Consider the following 17,500-nt stretch of genomic DNA (forward strand, 5'->3'; position numbering starts at 1 on the left):
CGAGAAAGGCGCAAAATTTGCTCTAAAATAAGGGAAAAATATCATTTCGATGGCGGACTCTCGGATCAGGTTGAACGCCCCCTCAAACAGTCGCAGTGTAAACATACGTCTATTTTCCCTTTTCTGGGCCGAATGTCGCCCTTTTTCTTCCATAATATATATCTTCGATACTCCTTCTTCTCTTTCCACTCATTAAAAACGCCTAAAGACTCACCCAACTGTGCGAAAACACTTCATGAAGCTGGACTCGCCTGACATGTCCTGCATCGACAACAACAGTCCACAGAAAACTATTCAATAACGTGTCCGAAATCTTGGCTCTCGTTCAACCCTGTAATTATGGGACGAACTAGATATTTAGGATAAATGAATGCATGAAAGTGATTCAAAGTAATGATTGTATTACTCTCTGACTCAATAGTGCAGATACTTATAGTATAATCGTCTATTTTATCCCTACAGAGTATATACAATGCAGGCAAAGTCCAAGTGTGTTACTCGTAATCGAACATCTATAACCAAATCGTAATTCCTCCTATATTCTAACTTTCGCCCATTTCTACCCCACATTTCACACGATTTCCAACATATACTATCTCAAGATACTCTACGGTAACCGAAAATTCTCCCGAGTTTTATTCTTTCCTAAAAAGAGAAAAGAACCAGGGAAGAGAACCGCCGACCCAGCTCAGCCCTCCGCCTTCGCCATTTTCCACAAGGAGAGACCCGGACAAACATACTTTCCGCCTCCGCCACCATGTTTGCTCTCAGGACCGCCGCTAGCAGGATCGCCCAGGCCAACAACACGATGGTGATGGCCAAGAGAACAACTGTAATCTCTGGACCCCCACAGAATAAGATTAGCACTATTGTAAGTTGGAAAGTCCGTGTTTTTTTTATAGGGTTCTTGAGCCGGGAGGGCGATCAGCTGATCGTGTTCAAGGGGTGTAATATAAAGACAATATTATCATTTGGAAGACAGTCTAATGCTTTTGTAGCTTTTCTAAAGTTGTGGCAGTTATTTGAGCTAGAAATGTCAGCATATAAATTGTTACGGAAAGATTCTGCTGTATTGCGTCATCGATGCAGATTGTATTTATAGGATTTCGTACCCGGTAATTTTAGTATATATACATGCAATTATATTTGAATTTGAGAAAAGTCTCGATAGTAAGCCAACTGTGGCATTCCAAATGGAGATATCCTCGTGTAATTTCTCAGTGATTTAAAGGTATTGAATGAATTAAATGAACTAGTAATGGTCTGCTTACCCTCAGTGTTTTGGAAAAGGCCTTTTAGCCTCCACCATTTACATTTTGAAGTTGCTAGGGAGGACTATAAGCTTCGTGGTTCCAAAATATGTATGGTGGAGTTTTGTCTGTCTTTGCCAGAACACCATAGGTATTTAGGCCACAGTGAATTGGGAATAAGGAAGTTAAGATTCAGATTATAGGCTACTGGTAGCTGATTATAGCTAGATCCAAATCGATATACATGGGACACAGGTCTTGTTATTGGAAGGAAAAAAATCTCATTTTGAAATGCACACCAAGTAAATTTTCTGATTCTGTTAGTACTCTTTCTGATAAGATAACAAAGAAAAGGTGAATGCCGAGAATAGGACCAAAGAATCAGAAAGGTAAAATGAGATACGGGGCAGGAACCCTTCCCGAGATGTGCCACATCCTAAAATGTTCAATCTAGGCTGGGCATCTTGTGATGTGTTTTCTATAATTTTATAGACTTGTGGTAAGAACATCGATGTATGTGTATGATGTATTAACAAAGTGTTACAATATAGTATTTGGTATGATGCATTAGTTACACAACTGAAGGATACTAGCTTGTATTTTGGAAAAAATGATTGCTGTGCAAGTCATTCAACCTCCCTAAAAAGGCCCATAGCTGAAGGGTTGAAAATAAAGTGACTAAAAGGTATATAAAACAATTCCTAAATAAAGTAAGGAGTCTATCGACAAGTAAGGAACTAATTTGAGCTTTATATTGATGAATATGTATGGTGGAAGGTTATTTCCCTTTGCAACAGTGTAAAGTATAGAGGAAACTGGGTCACAAGATTGTTCTATTTAAGATAATTACTAAAATCTTGTAAACCTCCCTGGTGATATATAGCCATAACAGTCCAAACACTATCTAGCCAGAATATACATGGTCACATTGTTCACTTGATACAGCACCCCTATCAGATCAGACTTGAAGATTTCATCTCACATCACAATAAGTTCCATGTGAATTTAGATATAATACTGTTCATACAGTTATGAGGATAAAAGCCAGTTTTGAAAGTCTCTGTAATGTCTTTGATAATAAGAAACTAGATAGTAGTAATTGAGTTTTAAGAACTTTATGGCAGCAGATACAATAGCAGATCCAGTATGTTTCAAAAGGGAGAGGGCTTGGCCATATGCTAGGGTGTATAGGGGAGTTCTGGCTCCCCACTGTGAGTTTCTAGTATGTGAGAGGCATTTTCCAGGCATTTTAGAGTAATTGGGGGCCACTTGAACTTTGATTATTGCTGTAAACAGTATAGTTGACTGTCAGTTGTCATTTGCATCATTATGTGCAGGCCTGGTTGTGCTTGTTAAAACTGCCAGATTGCAATATATGAATATTTTTGGTTTACCGAGTCTATATAAGTATTCTTGGCCCAATATTACCATATTGTAAATTTACATGAAATCAACCCATTGCGGATGGGGCGCCTAACAACCCAACTGGCAGTCAGGACGTGCGGTCTACGGCACTGGTGGCACTGGCTAAAAAATAGAGGGACGGGAAAGTGTTTTCTCTACTCTCTGGGCAGCATCAAATCCTAGCCTAAACAAAAAAAAAAATCCTTAAATCTATCTCACAATGCAGGCTTAGGCTGAATTTGGAACTCTGTAGCTCTGAAGCTAGTTCCATTACAGCCGTAATACTTCATGAATGTGTACATACTTCAATTGTCAGCAGATCTTGATGTTGCGTCATGTACGCATTGACACCCGTACTCAATGGGTTAAGTGCAGATAAAATTTTAGCTGATAATCTGTCTCCAATTTTAGCCCGTTGTAATTATGTTGTCTAAATTATTTACATAAGTATATAGTAGATGACCTTTGTTTTGGGATGAATTTATCATCCAAAAGGTGTCTACCCTGGCTTGGTGCTTGAAGGGCAAATAAGCATTTAGAAATTTTGCTTGCTCTGATGTAGAAGTTACAGGAATCTAAAGTATATTCTTTCCATAGTAATATTCAGAAATATATTAACGTTATTGTATCATTACTAAAGAAATGTCCCTGATTCATGCCATGCAATATGATGATTTTGTAAATGGGGAGTCTCTCAAAAGTGATATTTCAACAATCAGTACATATATGATTATTATTTGAGAACAGCACACCTCTACACACAATGCTCAATATTGTTTTCCTTATTTCTTTTTTGAATGCTTTTTTTTTTCCATCTAATTATACTTGGTAATCTTCATGCATGTTTTTCAGTTAGGGCTTGATGGCACTTCAGACTTTTTTGGCCCTTATTAATTTCTTTGTGCAGACAGAAGCATAATCTCTCTCATTTGTTATGCTAATACTTCTTTTATAATTGTGATTAATCCTGCATTTGGTATTAACCCATTCCCGACGGGGGATTTCTAGCCTAGAATGTCCAAATGCCGGGGCGTTCGAATTATTAGGCCAATCCTTGAATACTTGCACAAGATATGTGCCGACCGGCAACTGGGCTTTTTTGCCGGTACACACACATAACCACCACCCATGTGTGGTTAAATAGGCTTCCACAAATCTCAAAAAGACATATCAAAGAAACACAATATTGACAAGTAATAAATGCAGTGTTTTTACTTGAGCATGTGGCAACTCACTGGGTAAGACTGGATACCAATCAGCATTATTTCATCCCAGGCATTACTGTTTTATCATTATCCAGATACTGTTCAGCACCTTTATTTATTTATTTATTTATATATATATATTTTTTTTTTTTTTTTTTTTTTTTTACTCATTACCTTTATTTTATTTGAAATAACTCTGAAATTTTGATAACCTTATTTAATCCTTGATTTATCTAGCATGAAAATGCTACCTTACTATATGTTTGCCACAAATTATCAATGTGAAACAAAATGGGTATGGAAGAGCTACTAGTTGACTACAGTTTACTTCAGGTTACTTCCATAGATATTGCTGTATTAGCTAATCACAAACAAATATTTTATATAAAAACATTTTCCAAACCAAAACCAATTGTTGTGTAGCCATTCCAAGCATTTAACGGCTTGTAGAAAATTACTGTCAATTGGTGTCCTTATTATGACCGTCTTGCAATATTTGCATTAAGACTTTCAAAAATGAAGTGAAAGCAGTCATAAAATTGCCAAGATATAATGGGAATAAATTAGGACTCTTAGAATTTGCATCGGAATTCATTATTCATGGGATGATTCGTCTGTTAATTCATCTTTTTTCCTCCAACAGGAGAAGTCTCTTCATGCTGTGGCCATTATGGCTGGATTATGCGCTATCCCTGCTTGGGTCCTTGCAAACATCAAGAACTACCGTGGCCGTGAGGAATAAGGCAGACCGAAGAAATAAACACCTTGTCTTGTAAAATAGTGACATTCACAACATGGTTTATATATCCTTCATTCCAACCAAAATGAAAATTGTGGAAAATCATTTTGTAAATAATAAATTATAGATAAAATAAAATTTGTTTGTTACCCTACATATGAATTTATGGTAATTCAACAAGTTATGAGTAAATAAAAATATCTTATACAGGTGAACAAGTGTTTCACTTGCATTTCCTTAGCACTACAGTGATGTAAGTATCATTGGTTTTGTGAATTAATTTAAAAAGGAGTGTCCTTTACTACAAATTCTTGAGATTTGTAAATTCTATTTGACTAAATTTCATCTTGGTTTAAGCAGAGTTTTTAAAAGAAAAAGGAAAAGGTGCTATTTCATAGCAGTGAATATTATTTATAAGAAAGGAGCATTCTTGCAGCTAGCAAGGGGGAAAACCTTCACAAATATTAGTTTGCAACATAATTCATACCATGCATGAATATTGTTACAGAGCTTTGTTTCTTATACTTTCCCCAGAAAAAGTAATACTAGTACAATGTAATACCCCATTTATAACCAAAAAAGGCCCGCCTTTGTCACAGGAATGGAGAAAGTTCACAGCAACCTCTTTATTAACTGATTGAGAATTAGAAAATGATATGCAAATGAAATTGAATCCTACTTTCAAACTGTTGCAATACACAATGAAGGAAGTCATTGGATTTGACCATTATGGGATGTTAGCCAATTTGATAAACCTGCAAATTTAGGTATAGGCTATACAGGAGCATACTGCCCTTCTCCATACTCGGAACAAGTTTTTCTAAATAATACCACTCTTCCTTTGTGTTCACAGGTCTGATTTTCTCCCCCCCCCCCCTGCAGAAACTTCTATTGCTTAATTCTCTCAATGTGTTGATTATGACCAAGTGGGAGATAACGAAAAACAGGCAATGAATGTTTTGAAGTCAAAGTGAGCTATACATCTTCCACCACACTTACTTTTGATAAAATGGGGAAATAAGAGAAAAAAGTTACCCCCTTTTTTTTTTTTCCCCAAGTGACTCCTTTTTTTTTTTTGAGATGGGTCAATGTAGAATCTACTTCATAGCAGTTTTAGATTCTATATAAATGCATTTTCTCATGTCTATGTATTTTCTTACCAGTTACCATAAATCACATCGTGACAAATCTAAATATTCCAGTTTTTCCCTTGATAAAATGCCTCCTAGGAAACAGGTCTGAGATTATATCTTTGGTTACCTTGGTTATAATTTTTTTTTTTTTTTTTTTCTTAAACCCAAGGTAAATTAAATATATTTACCTTAGCCATAATTCCTATGAAGCTAAATATTTAATCAAGGAAAAGAAAATGTGAATTTTTATATAAACATGTCTGCTAAAAAGTAATAAATAAAAGTTGAGGCTGAATATTGATAGTGATTGTTATTCAAGACCATAATATGAGAAATACTGCTAACACAACATTATAACATTTTACAAGAAATTGACTTGAACAATGGCAAATGGTGCTACATTTAACATCTTGAAAAGTTTTGGGTCAAACATTTTTACTTCAAATCTTTTATTGTTTTCCAAATGCTGTGCGAGACATTTTGACCGATCTTTGAAAATTACCTGATAATAACCTTTGGTAAAAGGTTAGATATTTTTTCTGGCTACAAATATAATTACTGGTTGCATAATTCTTGTGTATTACTGAGGACTCTAATTTCACAACAATTTAGAATCAATAATTGATGATATCTATCTGCTTTTGAACTTAATAGTATACTTACAGTACAGGCCAACATTTGCATATTTAAAAAAATTAACTATGATCTTTATTTCAGAAATCAGACATTTATCCACACATATCCAATTATATACTCTGTTATGTACCAGTTGTCTAATGAATTGAGTAAATAGATATAATTAAGGACAAAAGATTTTTTTTAAATATCAACAATACTTCAAATCGTTGTTACAATTGTTCACAATGTTTTATGTCTACTAACAGAAGCACATTGATATTGTTGAACCATGACTATGCAAAATTTCAGCTTTTCTTTGGGCATTCATTGCAATATTCTCATCTCTGATTATTCCTATATCAACATGTTTCAGTAATACATATTGCAATGTTGTCTGGGCTGTGAATTACCATGCAGAAACCCTGCAGTTCTCCTTCCAGAATGGATAATGTTCCGTTGAATTTGAATCTTCCAAAATGGATACTACTAACTGATCCTTATAGCTAGCATTATTATACAAATGCTCCTTACCCAGTGTAGTATCATCAATTGATCATCAGAATGTAAATGTACTCTCCATTTACAGATTCCAGTTCCTTGAAACATTCTTCTTATTTAAATTGCAAAATGTACGATTAAATGATATCCATTGATGAATGAATTCAATCTAAGCAGACAACGATATGAAATGAAGAACTAAAACGTTATTCCCCATTTATTTATAGTTTTGTGACACCTTTCAAATAAAAAGAGCAATAAGGATAAATGCATTCTTCATTTGCTATTCTGTCACATAATAACAGAGCTTGAAGGAATCACTTCATACCTGAGCCAAATTATGGAAAGAATCTCTTATTTCATATCACATCTTTTACAGGTGATAAATTTCCTATGGATACGTATCAGTAACAATTGTTTGACATCTTTCTTTAACAATATGGTGAAAGTGATTGTAAAATACTAATATTACAAAAATACAATAGTAATTAATAAAAAAATACAAGTCAAAATTAAGTAACAGATAAAACCTTAATATTAGGTGACTTTTTTTTTAGGACAATTATTAAGTCCACTGTCTAAAGATGAAAGAGGCAGATCTGTCAGTTAATTTTGTTCTGGAATGACATCACAGATTACCAAAGGCAGAAGAGGCTTTATGATTTTAAGGCATCTCTTTTAAAGGATGCCTTTCCTCTTCCAAAATTAAGTGCAACACAACACAATTTCAAGTCGCACATATTCTTTTGGAGTTTCATCAAATTAAAGCTTGTGACACGGTAATTTCATTGATGATGAAAAGAGGTGAATTAAGCCTGTATAATTCCCGTGACAGTATTAAAAATGATGTACCCAATTCTTATATGTAAATACTTCCATCTGTAGTGAGACTTCTGTTGTGACAGAATTCAATGAAATTTGATATATTTGGTATTTTTGTTCTTAATTTTTTTCTCTTTCCTTTTAGGAATGTCTTTACATATTTGCTGCATAGATTTCAAGATTCGGCTATAATGTATTTTGTTAATTATTATTAAAGTATTTATCTCTGGAAATCACTGAAATACTTTAATTCTATCTGGCTCCCAGAGCTGAATTAAAAATTTCTTGTGCAGTTCTTAAACAGATCATTGTAACATTACTTTCTCATTTTACCTATAGTCACAAAAATTGTATTAAAGTTACAATTAAGAAATGTCTCCAGTTATTCAAAATACTGTCCTATTCTCTGCCTCATATCTTAATTTACAAAACAGAAAAAAGAGTGATAAAAAAACAGACATAAGCCCATTCCATTTAGAGTATTTTGACACATTTATCAAAGCTTTAACTTCCATTATCTCTCAAAATATGAAATAGCATGGTTAATCCATTTGTCACAAAGAAAGTGGGGAACTCAACTTTCCAAAAATCATTACAGCATTATGGACTTTAGTGTATTCTTTTCATCAGGGTTGGCAAAAGTGAAATTTATTGTTCTCTTTTAGAAAATGTACTTGTGTCACCACCTTAGTATCACCACACATAGATTGTTTCTTATCAAAAGGAGTGACTTACTGAGGGTAACAACTGTATTAGCCTGAAAAGCAGTTTCTACATCTGATCTTTTATGAATCTAAATCATATCATGCACTGGAAAGGCTGGGAAGCTGTTTTTTCTTTCTTTAAGCTTTTCTATACAAAGATTATGTCTTGAAAAGGTCTAGTGACTAGAGAAGTTAAGAACCAGTATGCCTTTTATTTTTGAAGAATGTGTACTTTTTAGAATCTAGATCATATTTCATCTTTAAAGCAATTTCTTTCATATCAGAACTTACTGCTGATATACTTACATGACCCTAAATACAATAAATAACATTTAATTTTTTCCTATATTAACAAGGACATTACAGAATTGTTCAATGCTCTGACTACTTTTTAACTAATGGTATAATTGCAGTAACCAGGTCCTTCCCATTAACCAATCCCGGAAGTGCGCAGGACACTGTACCACGGCAGTGTGTTTTCCCACCTTAATCCAAAACAGTACAGGAGATATTGTTGGTCAAAGGAGATTTCAGTTCATTATTTACAAGTTCCGTCTTCTCCCATAAGATTATAAGACTAGTAAGTCCTTTCGATTCTTTACCTCTCAAAACTAAAGACTTTCATTACACCTTCCTATGTAGCAAACCATGAATATCATGGTTACACAAAATGCTTTCTTAAAGCTTTTAATTCAAGATAAAATAATATTATTTTCTTAATCTCAATCGAGAATTCAAATAAATAGAAAATAGCCAAGAGAATTATACTGGCCAACCCTGATCAATATACAACATTTTGAAGATAAAAATAGCACAGGAATTTGCAATGACTATGGTTTAAATTCTAACCATGACAGGAACATAATAAAACAAGGCCTGAATCACATTTCAAGGGCTGATGACGAATCATCAACGGACTCAAAAAGCCAAAGATAAAACGAAGTAAAAAGAAGAGAAAAAACGGGTGTGATCTTGTAAGAGTATTTTACAAGAATAAAAGAAAAATCATACAATTATATAAAATAATGTCATATAAGGATAAGCATTTTAAAATATAAGTAACTGTATATTATTCACAATCACTCACAATGATGATGACAGTCTGAATTACATGAAGTGCAAAAGAGTAATCTTCATATACAACATAAATGAATGTCATTATTTTAGGTATTTTAATTTTGTTAAAGTTTTTTTTTTTTTCTGCCATTACTCTGGATAGTGTTAATCATCCATGACCATCTTAATCAAATCATAATACATAATGTGCAATGACCCAGCCAAAAATGTGCTTTATCACAAGAGAACAAAAAGGTATTTTCTTTAATGTAAAGTAACTACAAGCAAAGATTACCATCCTTGCAGGCTATGACTTCATTATCATGAATCCCTGAATTACCCAATTGCTTCGAAATACTTGGAAGTCTAAAACAGTATCAAATAACTACAAGAGGTCATAAACATGATTTACAAAAAGTTCCTTTACATAAAAAGGCTTATAATAACAAGTACACAAATAACTTCTGTCATACATTCCTTTGGGTATAGATACAAATTTCAATGAATGTTATAGACCCATATATATTATCACATTTAATCTTTACAATCTTAGATGAACCTATTTTACAAACAATAGTATACTCTATCCTCAAATTTGTGTCTGCTAAATAGAAAAAATCAACCATTAGGAAAAAAAAAAAGAAAAAAAAAAAAGACGATGGAAAGATAAAGAAAATTGAAGAACAGATGGAGAAAAAATGCTTTGAAAAGACACATAAGGCCTGAAACAACCTGCCCTGTTACTATGTGTTTCGCGAGGCCATGGGCCGAATGCCAACCTTTTGAGCAAAGTTAGAGACTAGGTTTCCCAAACCGGACTCATTGCGTCCATTAGAAAAGTTTAATCCTATGGAAGTGACGTAGATACTGTAGAACAGGGACCGCACCTGGAAATAAAAGGAGTTCAAGGGATTTAGAATTTACATTCAAAACAAACTCATATTTAAATATGTCATATACACCATCCTATTTATGTATTTAACAACTCCTGCATGAACATATATACCCAAAGAATCACTATTTCTTTCTAAAAAAAAAAAAGTCCACACACGCACTCAATCATGCTCTAACACTTGCTCACGCACTCCCACTCGCACACGTTCTCGCTCATGTTCTTGCTCTCGCTCTCACACACGTTCTTACTCTCGCTCTTGCACTTGCTCTCGCTCTCGCAATCGCTCTAGCTCTCGTACATGCTCTTGCACTTGCTCTTGCACTCTTTCTCTCCTTAATTACTGCAAATGGGATCATATATTCATAACAGAGAATACCCCTAAATCTTAAATACTTCCATACACAGACCTTAGCTAGCCTCTCAGCTCGATCAAAAACTATAATACTCTGTTCCGACTCCAAACTGCCTTCTTCCTTGATAGTGGTGGCAGAGTCCTGCAAGTCTGCTGGCCTGTAGAGATGAAAGAATTAAATGTCATTTATTCCTCCCCCACTCAAAATCAAAAAATGATAGCATGCTTATCGGCAAACATTCATAAAAAACTTTTGGGTTTTGGATAACTTCCTAGAAAAATAAGAGAGAGAAATGCAAGAGAGTAAAAGCAGGAATGAAAGACACCATTTACCTGTGTTGGCATACGTACGTACATATGTACGTATCTACATACGTGTGTGTGTGTGTGTGTGTGTGTGTGTGTGTGTGTGTGTGTGTGTGTGTGTGTGTGTGTGTGTGTGTGTGTGTGTGTGTGTGTGTGCACACGTGTTTGTGTGTGTATGTGCGCGCATGTGTGTGCGTGTATGTGTGCACGCGTGAGTGTGTATGTGCACATGTGTGTATGTGTATATGTGCGCGCGTGTGTGTGTGCGTGTGCCCATGTGTGTGCATGCATATGTATGTGTATATATGTATGAGATTGTGTGTACTGAAGAGGAGTCTGTTGCCCCAACACCATTAGCTTCCCCCCTCCAAAGAAATAAGATAAGGGGAGTGGGGATTGAAGGGTATCCATGGCCAATCACAAACACTTAGGCAGTAATGAAGATGCAGTCCTATTTCTCATAAGCAATGTAAAATTTTCAAGATTTCTAATAAAAAATAAAAAATACAAACCCTAGCCATTCACTGGTTTGGCGTACATTTACGAATAACCAGGCTAGAAACCAGCTACCCTGAGCAATAGATCTTTGAAAATTTATTCAGGTTTCTTTGCATTCCATTAATATTGTATTCTGTGTAAGGTGTAGACTAAAAAATAGACAAATACAAAAGACTACAATTCGAACTTCACAAAGAATATTCAGTTAGACTGCACCCTGAAATGAGAAAACTTAAAAATAGACCTCTGAAAAGGCTTTCTAAAAAATGACACCTGATAATTAGCATGAAATTATGCAGCAAACTTTAACAAATGGAAGCTAACAAATAGCCTAAATTATATTATTTGCAGCTATCTTTTTTAAAAATTAGTTGCAAAATCACTTAAACACTCAGAAGAAATCTTTGTTTAAAACAAAGTAATAAGTTAAAACAGTATCATATGTTAAAAGTTCAAACATCATTCCATATCAACCCTATGACGATGGTGCGTCACACTCGTGTGACACAGCCAAACTCCCGATGCCGGGGCGTCATGCCAGTGTGACGATTGCAATGCAATATTGCAATCGCCCGGCATAAGGGTCTTCACGTAGTGAGTGCCCCATCGGGAAAGGGTTAAAAGTTAAAAATTATCAGTTATTATAGGTTAGTGTGTAAATTATAACACTAATCAAATGAATATCAATCTTAATAAGAAAAAAACTATTCTCTGCACATTATCTGGTATACATGGCCTTATAGTTTAGTTACCTGTAAAATGCATGACACAAAAGATCATAGACCTTCACCAAAAACAGTTAATTTCCTAATATAAATGATACCATAAACATAGATCATCGTTCAATATGATCTTGTCCTGTGAGCAATACATATGTTTCTATGTTTTTTGTAACTTCTCTGTAGACAAATAAGATATTATTTGAAATACAAACAATAAATTGTACATTTAGCAATGTCAGTATCTTTTTTGGTCAATACATATCCTAAAAATTATTTACAAATATATATTTCATACAATACACCGCTATAGAGTATACCTAATACATACTCAAATCTCCCTGTAAAGCAAATCAAAGCAATATTCTGATAACAGACTAAGATAACATCAATTATTCCATATAAAAAAGGAATGAGCAGTGCAAATTACAAGTATAATCAAACTAGTCTCATAAGTACTGCCAAATGAACATGGCATAATATAAAAACTCTCAGACTGAAGATTTCCCCCACAAATTTTTAACTTAGGCAAAAGCCTATTCCATAGAAAAACTTGATGATATATCATTTTAGTCACACAGTAAAGTGATGATAATAATAATAATATCCAAACTCAAAACATCTTATCATTACAATATAATCAGAGCAAATAGGTAAACTATCACATAAATAGGTACATAAGATCCATCTAAAATACCGTCATGATTAAAATAGTCTTTGCTCAGAATGGCTAAACTGTCAAGCTATCTTGGATAAGGTGACTGATGGTTTATACCTTAGGATGTTGTGGTAAAACACAAAACAAAAAAACTAATAATTGCTTGATTTTCCTGCAACCAGTAATTTCTTTTTTCAAACAGCATAAAGAGAAAAACTTAAGAAAGAATTTCCTCATTATCATTACACATTTCCCCAAGAAAGGAATGAATAGATCTTACTTTTGGTGCTTTCTGATATGGTTCACAATGAACTACTCTTCTCTTTTTAAACTTGCTAGGCATTAATCCTCCATTAAAAAAAAGCAACAGAAATCTATCCAGGTCATTTCACTTTAAAATTCATTTTCATAACCTAGATTCCTATTCTCTGATTTAACTAAAACAAATATCAGATCTATGTTAACAAAATCAGTACAAGGTATTCAGCTCAAACTCAAACATGCAATCTACCTAACTCTCATCCATTTATCTACTGCACTGCCTATACTCTAATGAAATAACAGAGGATTGTATAAAATACCTCAACTTAATATTGACATTTCTTGTAATCAAATCATGCAAAAGCTTTCCTCCTTAAAAGGTATAATAGTGACCATATATGTTATTTTGACAATGACTTATGCATGACATATTATCAGATAACATTACAATGTTATATCATATTGCCTTGTAGAGTATCAATATTGTCATTATACAGTTACTTAATCCTTTGGCAGCTGCATTTTTAAATAAGTTTATACAGCCTTGTGTAGGTCTTATCATATATGGTGCGGCCCGTCCACGTTTAGGCCTATTGCTTGCCTTGACAGCAAATGACGCCAACCACAACCAATGGGTTAACAGTTTAGGTGGGTGATCTTAGAGGTAATATTTTACTTTAGTCAGATGTCCTTTTTTAAGAACTTTGTTTTCAATATTGATCACTCTAAATGCTAATTCATTTGCAATTTCCATATTTTGATATTGTATGATCAGGAATGCAATGGCTGGCCACCACCTCATCACAAAATATTCTGCTTTTGTCTGCTTTGCACCTTATTCACTTTTATATCAATTCCAATTTTCATACTGATAAACTTTTTTTTTTTTGTACCAAAAGAAGTTATGAGTATTAACCTGAAAACTCCAGGTGGCAAAAGATACATGTCATGACATCAGTTGTCATGGATAAGGTGACTGACATCATTTAAACAACCTTGATAGTGGGTGGAAAGATATCCATGCTGTATAGGAGCATTATACAGATTGTGCTTTCATTTGCATAGACAAGAATTTGTTGAAAATTGCAATCACAGAGGATGCTGGACTACTATGCACATTCCAAATGTCTCTTTGTTATTCCTTGTTTTGGTACAAGGTACTGTTCTACCTTCTTGACATGGAAATTATTAACATTGCAGTGCATGAGGCATTCAGAGATGGAATCGCTTAGCTGGCCTTTTGGACAGAGATTGCACATGAACTCTTGCAGATCAGTACTTGGGGCAGGTCCATTCCTCCAGCCATCATAATGCTAGAGCACCATCTTCAGGGCAGCTTGATACTCCAGCAGAAGAGAACAGGCAGTGACCACTATAAGCAGTGACATGTGAGGAAGATGACTCAGATTATGTGCTCAGACTGTGGAGTACATCTTTGCCAGTACATCTGTTTGAATACTAGTCTGGGTCATCTTCTTTCCTTGTACATATTATATATATATAAAAAAATAATAATAATAATAATAATAATAATAGTAATAATAATAATAATAATAATACATCAGCAAAAGCCTATATTTCTCATCCTATAAAACAACATTACTTTTTTATACATATTGTAAACCATATAATGAGCTAATATGTAGTCTATACAAAATATCATTCTATTACAACTTTGACATAGCAAAAAAGCCTAATATAAACCTCATATTGTGGTAAAATGACAATATTATACACTGCACAAAACAAGTGCCCAAAATTCAGTGTTTTTAATGCTAATAGCACATGTGACTAGTCATATAGCACAGGTTGATGCCAAAATTAGTACCTTAGTGTGGGCCGGGTAACTAAGAGCATTCCCCAAGTAATGGGGTTAATATAATCTTTATCAAAATCCACTTCCTTAATACCTCTCTTTAACTAATAATATATAAGTACCTGTTAGAATGATTTTTTTAAAAATCGATGTACAAGACAATGTTTAAGCTGCCAAAATCAAAGTTACAATATTACTCTGTCAAAATCTTCTTGTGGAGGACACTAATAATAACTGATATATTGAAAAATGAGATGCATTTGATGTCTATAATGTTAATGTTTAATAGCAAATACATGCACTAATTGATAGAAACATATTTTAAATCTGACAAAATAAGCAGTGAAAGTGAAAATGAATGCATGAGAGCTGTAGTTTCAGTACACAAAAGAAACAAGCAATAAATAACCCTCATGAAAAAAGTACTTTGGTACTGGCATCATTACATTTTTTGTAAAGCTTCACACACCAGTACTAAAGAATCTATTTCATGCAAACATGCATTTCTGGTTTTGCTGGTCTAGATATTTGTTAAGTATGGTTATCAATCTCTGCTAACTTAGATAGTTAATGGATATCTGCAATGTAACACTACCCATTACATAAACAATCACAAACAATTATTCAAAACTATACAATCCACAAACCAACATTCATTCAGTTACATGCAATTTGTATATACACAATTACAAACAAATCATTCCATCTGAAAGAAGTATGTCAATCAGTACTTTGTATACAAGGTCCTTTGTCAAGTTAGATAATCATGACATAGTTATATAATCAGCATTAACAGCACATCAAAATACATACACAGACGTGCGGGAGCTTCTGGAGCTCGCTGAGCCAGGGTTGTTGACAGATCCTAAGGATCCACGAAGACTTCCAGTTCCAGAGATTATCTGCCAACTTCCAACAGAACTAACAGACTCTTGCCTCGGTCTTGGGGCTGGTCTGCGCGGTACTGGTACTGCCATTGGACTTGTTGAGGCATGGGGTGGCTCCTGGCGCCCATTGCCCCATGAGCCTTGGTCTGACCCTGACCCCCCCGCACTGTCCCCACTGGAGTCACTGTGGCCATTGCGAACTCTCGGGCACACAAAAGGTTTACTACTGTCTGATAGAGATGAATTTGAACTACCATTCTTAAGTGACCCACTTGAAGTCCGAGAAAGAACCCCTGATGGGTTCCCTTGGCGCACTGATAATTTCCCTTCACTAGTAGCTCCTGTTGTATCAGTTTCCCTGAAAGATGACCTCCCAAAACCACCTCTATTAGTAGTGGAAGAGGTGGAAGATGCACGACTTAGGTTGGGCGACATGTCATCAAAGTCCAAGTCTCCAGTAAAGCTACCATATGGCCATGTCAAATGTGCACTGTAACTGTCATAACTTTCTCCAGTTTTCCCAGCTTTAAAATATACAGGTGGTGCATGATGTGAAGAACGATTAGATGAACAAGATGAGTTTAAAGAGTTAGAAGATCCGGCAGAACTCAGCCCATCTGCATCCAGCAGAACACATTCCATCCGGTCAGAACTCGTACTGTCACTTGAGAGGTGACGCCTGGAATGACAGTGGTACAAAGGTAACACAAAGAACAACATAAAACATAAGATATCAAAAGAAAATTAGATTTTGTATATATAGATAGTGATGAAAAATATAAATATACATTTACCATCCCCACATAGAAGATATCAAAACATATATACATGACTATAGAAACAAAAAAAGATTTTTGAAAGACACAGAGTACAAGAAGTTTTGCACATCAAAATATAAAGAAAACATTCATGAAAACAATAAACAATGAAGCACAGTTACATAGAAACAAATTATCTATCAGTTTAGAACCATAATCTTATCAAGTTTCCCAGAAAATAGTTTGCATCAAGTAAAAGCACTGTAAAAAGACAAGAGACATTTATCAATTTTTGTAATACACAAAGTCCTCTCAAATCATAATGAAAACTCACAGTAATATATCCATAAATCATAAAATCAAATAAGTCTGTCCCATTGAGTATATACAGATCATGTCTTCAGTGCAAAAAAGTAGCCTTAGCACATTATAAAACATTTAAAAAGAAATAGCCTTTCAATTTACAATGGTGAGTATAAAATATTGTATGGTTAACAATTGTGAGATGCTTCTAAATGTTTTTTCTTCTTCTTTTTCAAAAATACAAGAAAATAAATAATTAAAAAGTATAAATGCCAAATATCACAGCAAATGAAATGAAAACCTAACTTCCTGGTACAAGAGACGAGGCAAACCTAATGATATTGACAATAGCCATGATGATAATATTGATAACTGATAACAATGCTGGTCATGCTATTGTGGATGATGATTCAGTTCAGTTCAGACAGATTTGCAAAGACGTCGCTTCGCCCGGGTCATATGCACAAGGCGGCCCGGCCTCTGTCAGCTATGAGTGCTGACTCATCTTATCTAATCTGATGATGATGATGATGATGATGATGATGATGATGATGATGATGATGATGATGATGGAGGAAGACATTCAAAATATATCATATGAAAAATTACAACCTATAT

General features: G+C 34.4%; 3 protein-coding genes across 6 annotated transcripts in view; 1 reads left to right on the forward strand and 2 right to left on the reverse strand.

Moving 5' to 3' along the window:
• Positions 1-339, reverse strand: part of LOC122251971 (BTB/POZ domain-containing protein 7) — a 42,210-nt gene extending 41,871 nt beyond the window's left edge. For 2 of the 4 annotated variants that reach the window (XM_043014239.2, XM_043014237.2), the window contains exon 1: positions 215-339. The gene's annotated coding sequence lies outside the window, so the exon portion shown is untranslated. The remainder of the gene's footprint in view (positions 1-214) is intronic. The other 2 variants (XM_043014240.2, XM_043014238.2) reach the window with 1 other exon arrangement.
• Positions 340-709: 370 nt separating this feature from the next.
• Positions 710-4,816, forward strand: COX8 (Cytochrome c oxidase subunit 8). Its single transcript, XM_086544374.1, has 2 exons — positions 710-871; positions 4,503-4,816. Exons 1-2 carry the CDS (start codon positions 758-760, stop codon positions 4,599-4,601), a joined length of 213 nt encoding a protein of 70 aa, XP_086400500.1. The 5' UTR covers positions 710-757; the 3' UTR covers positions 4,602-4,816.
• Positions 4,817-6,022: 1,206 nt separating this feature from the next.
• The window catches only part of EDTP (Egg-derived tyrosine phosphatase), a 27,912-nt gene continuing 16,434 nt past the window's right edge, over positions 6,023-17,500 (reverse strand). Inside the window, exons 10-12 of the mRNA XM_043014241.2 lie at positions 15,748-16,500; positions 10,732-10,834; positions 6,023-10,316 (exon numbers count right to left, since the gene is read on the reverse strand). Coding sequence (XP_042870175.1) covers positions 10,173-10,316; positions 10,732-10,834; positions 15,748-16,500 — 1,000 coding nt within the window. The 3' untranslated portion in view covers positions 6,023-10,172. The remainder of the gene's footprint in view (positions 10,317-10,731; positions 10,835-15,747; positions 16,501-17,500) is intronic.

The sequence above is a fragment of the Penaeus japonicus genome, unplaced genomic scaffold (genome assembly GCF_977035675.1).
Source record: "Penaeus japonicus unplaced genomic scaffold, GWHDUDI00000001_assembly GWHDUDI00000015, whole genome shotgun sequence".
In the NCBI taxonomy this organism is placed as follows: Eukaryota; Metazoa; Arthropoda; class Malacostraca; order Decapoda; family Penaeidae; genus Penaeus; species Penaeus japonicus.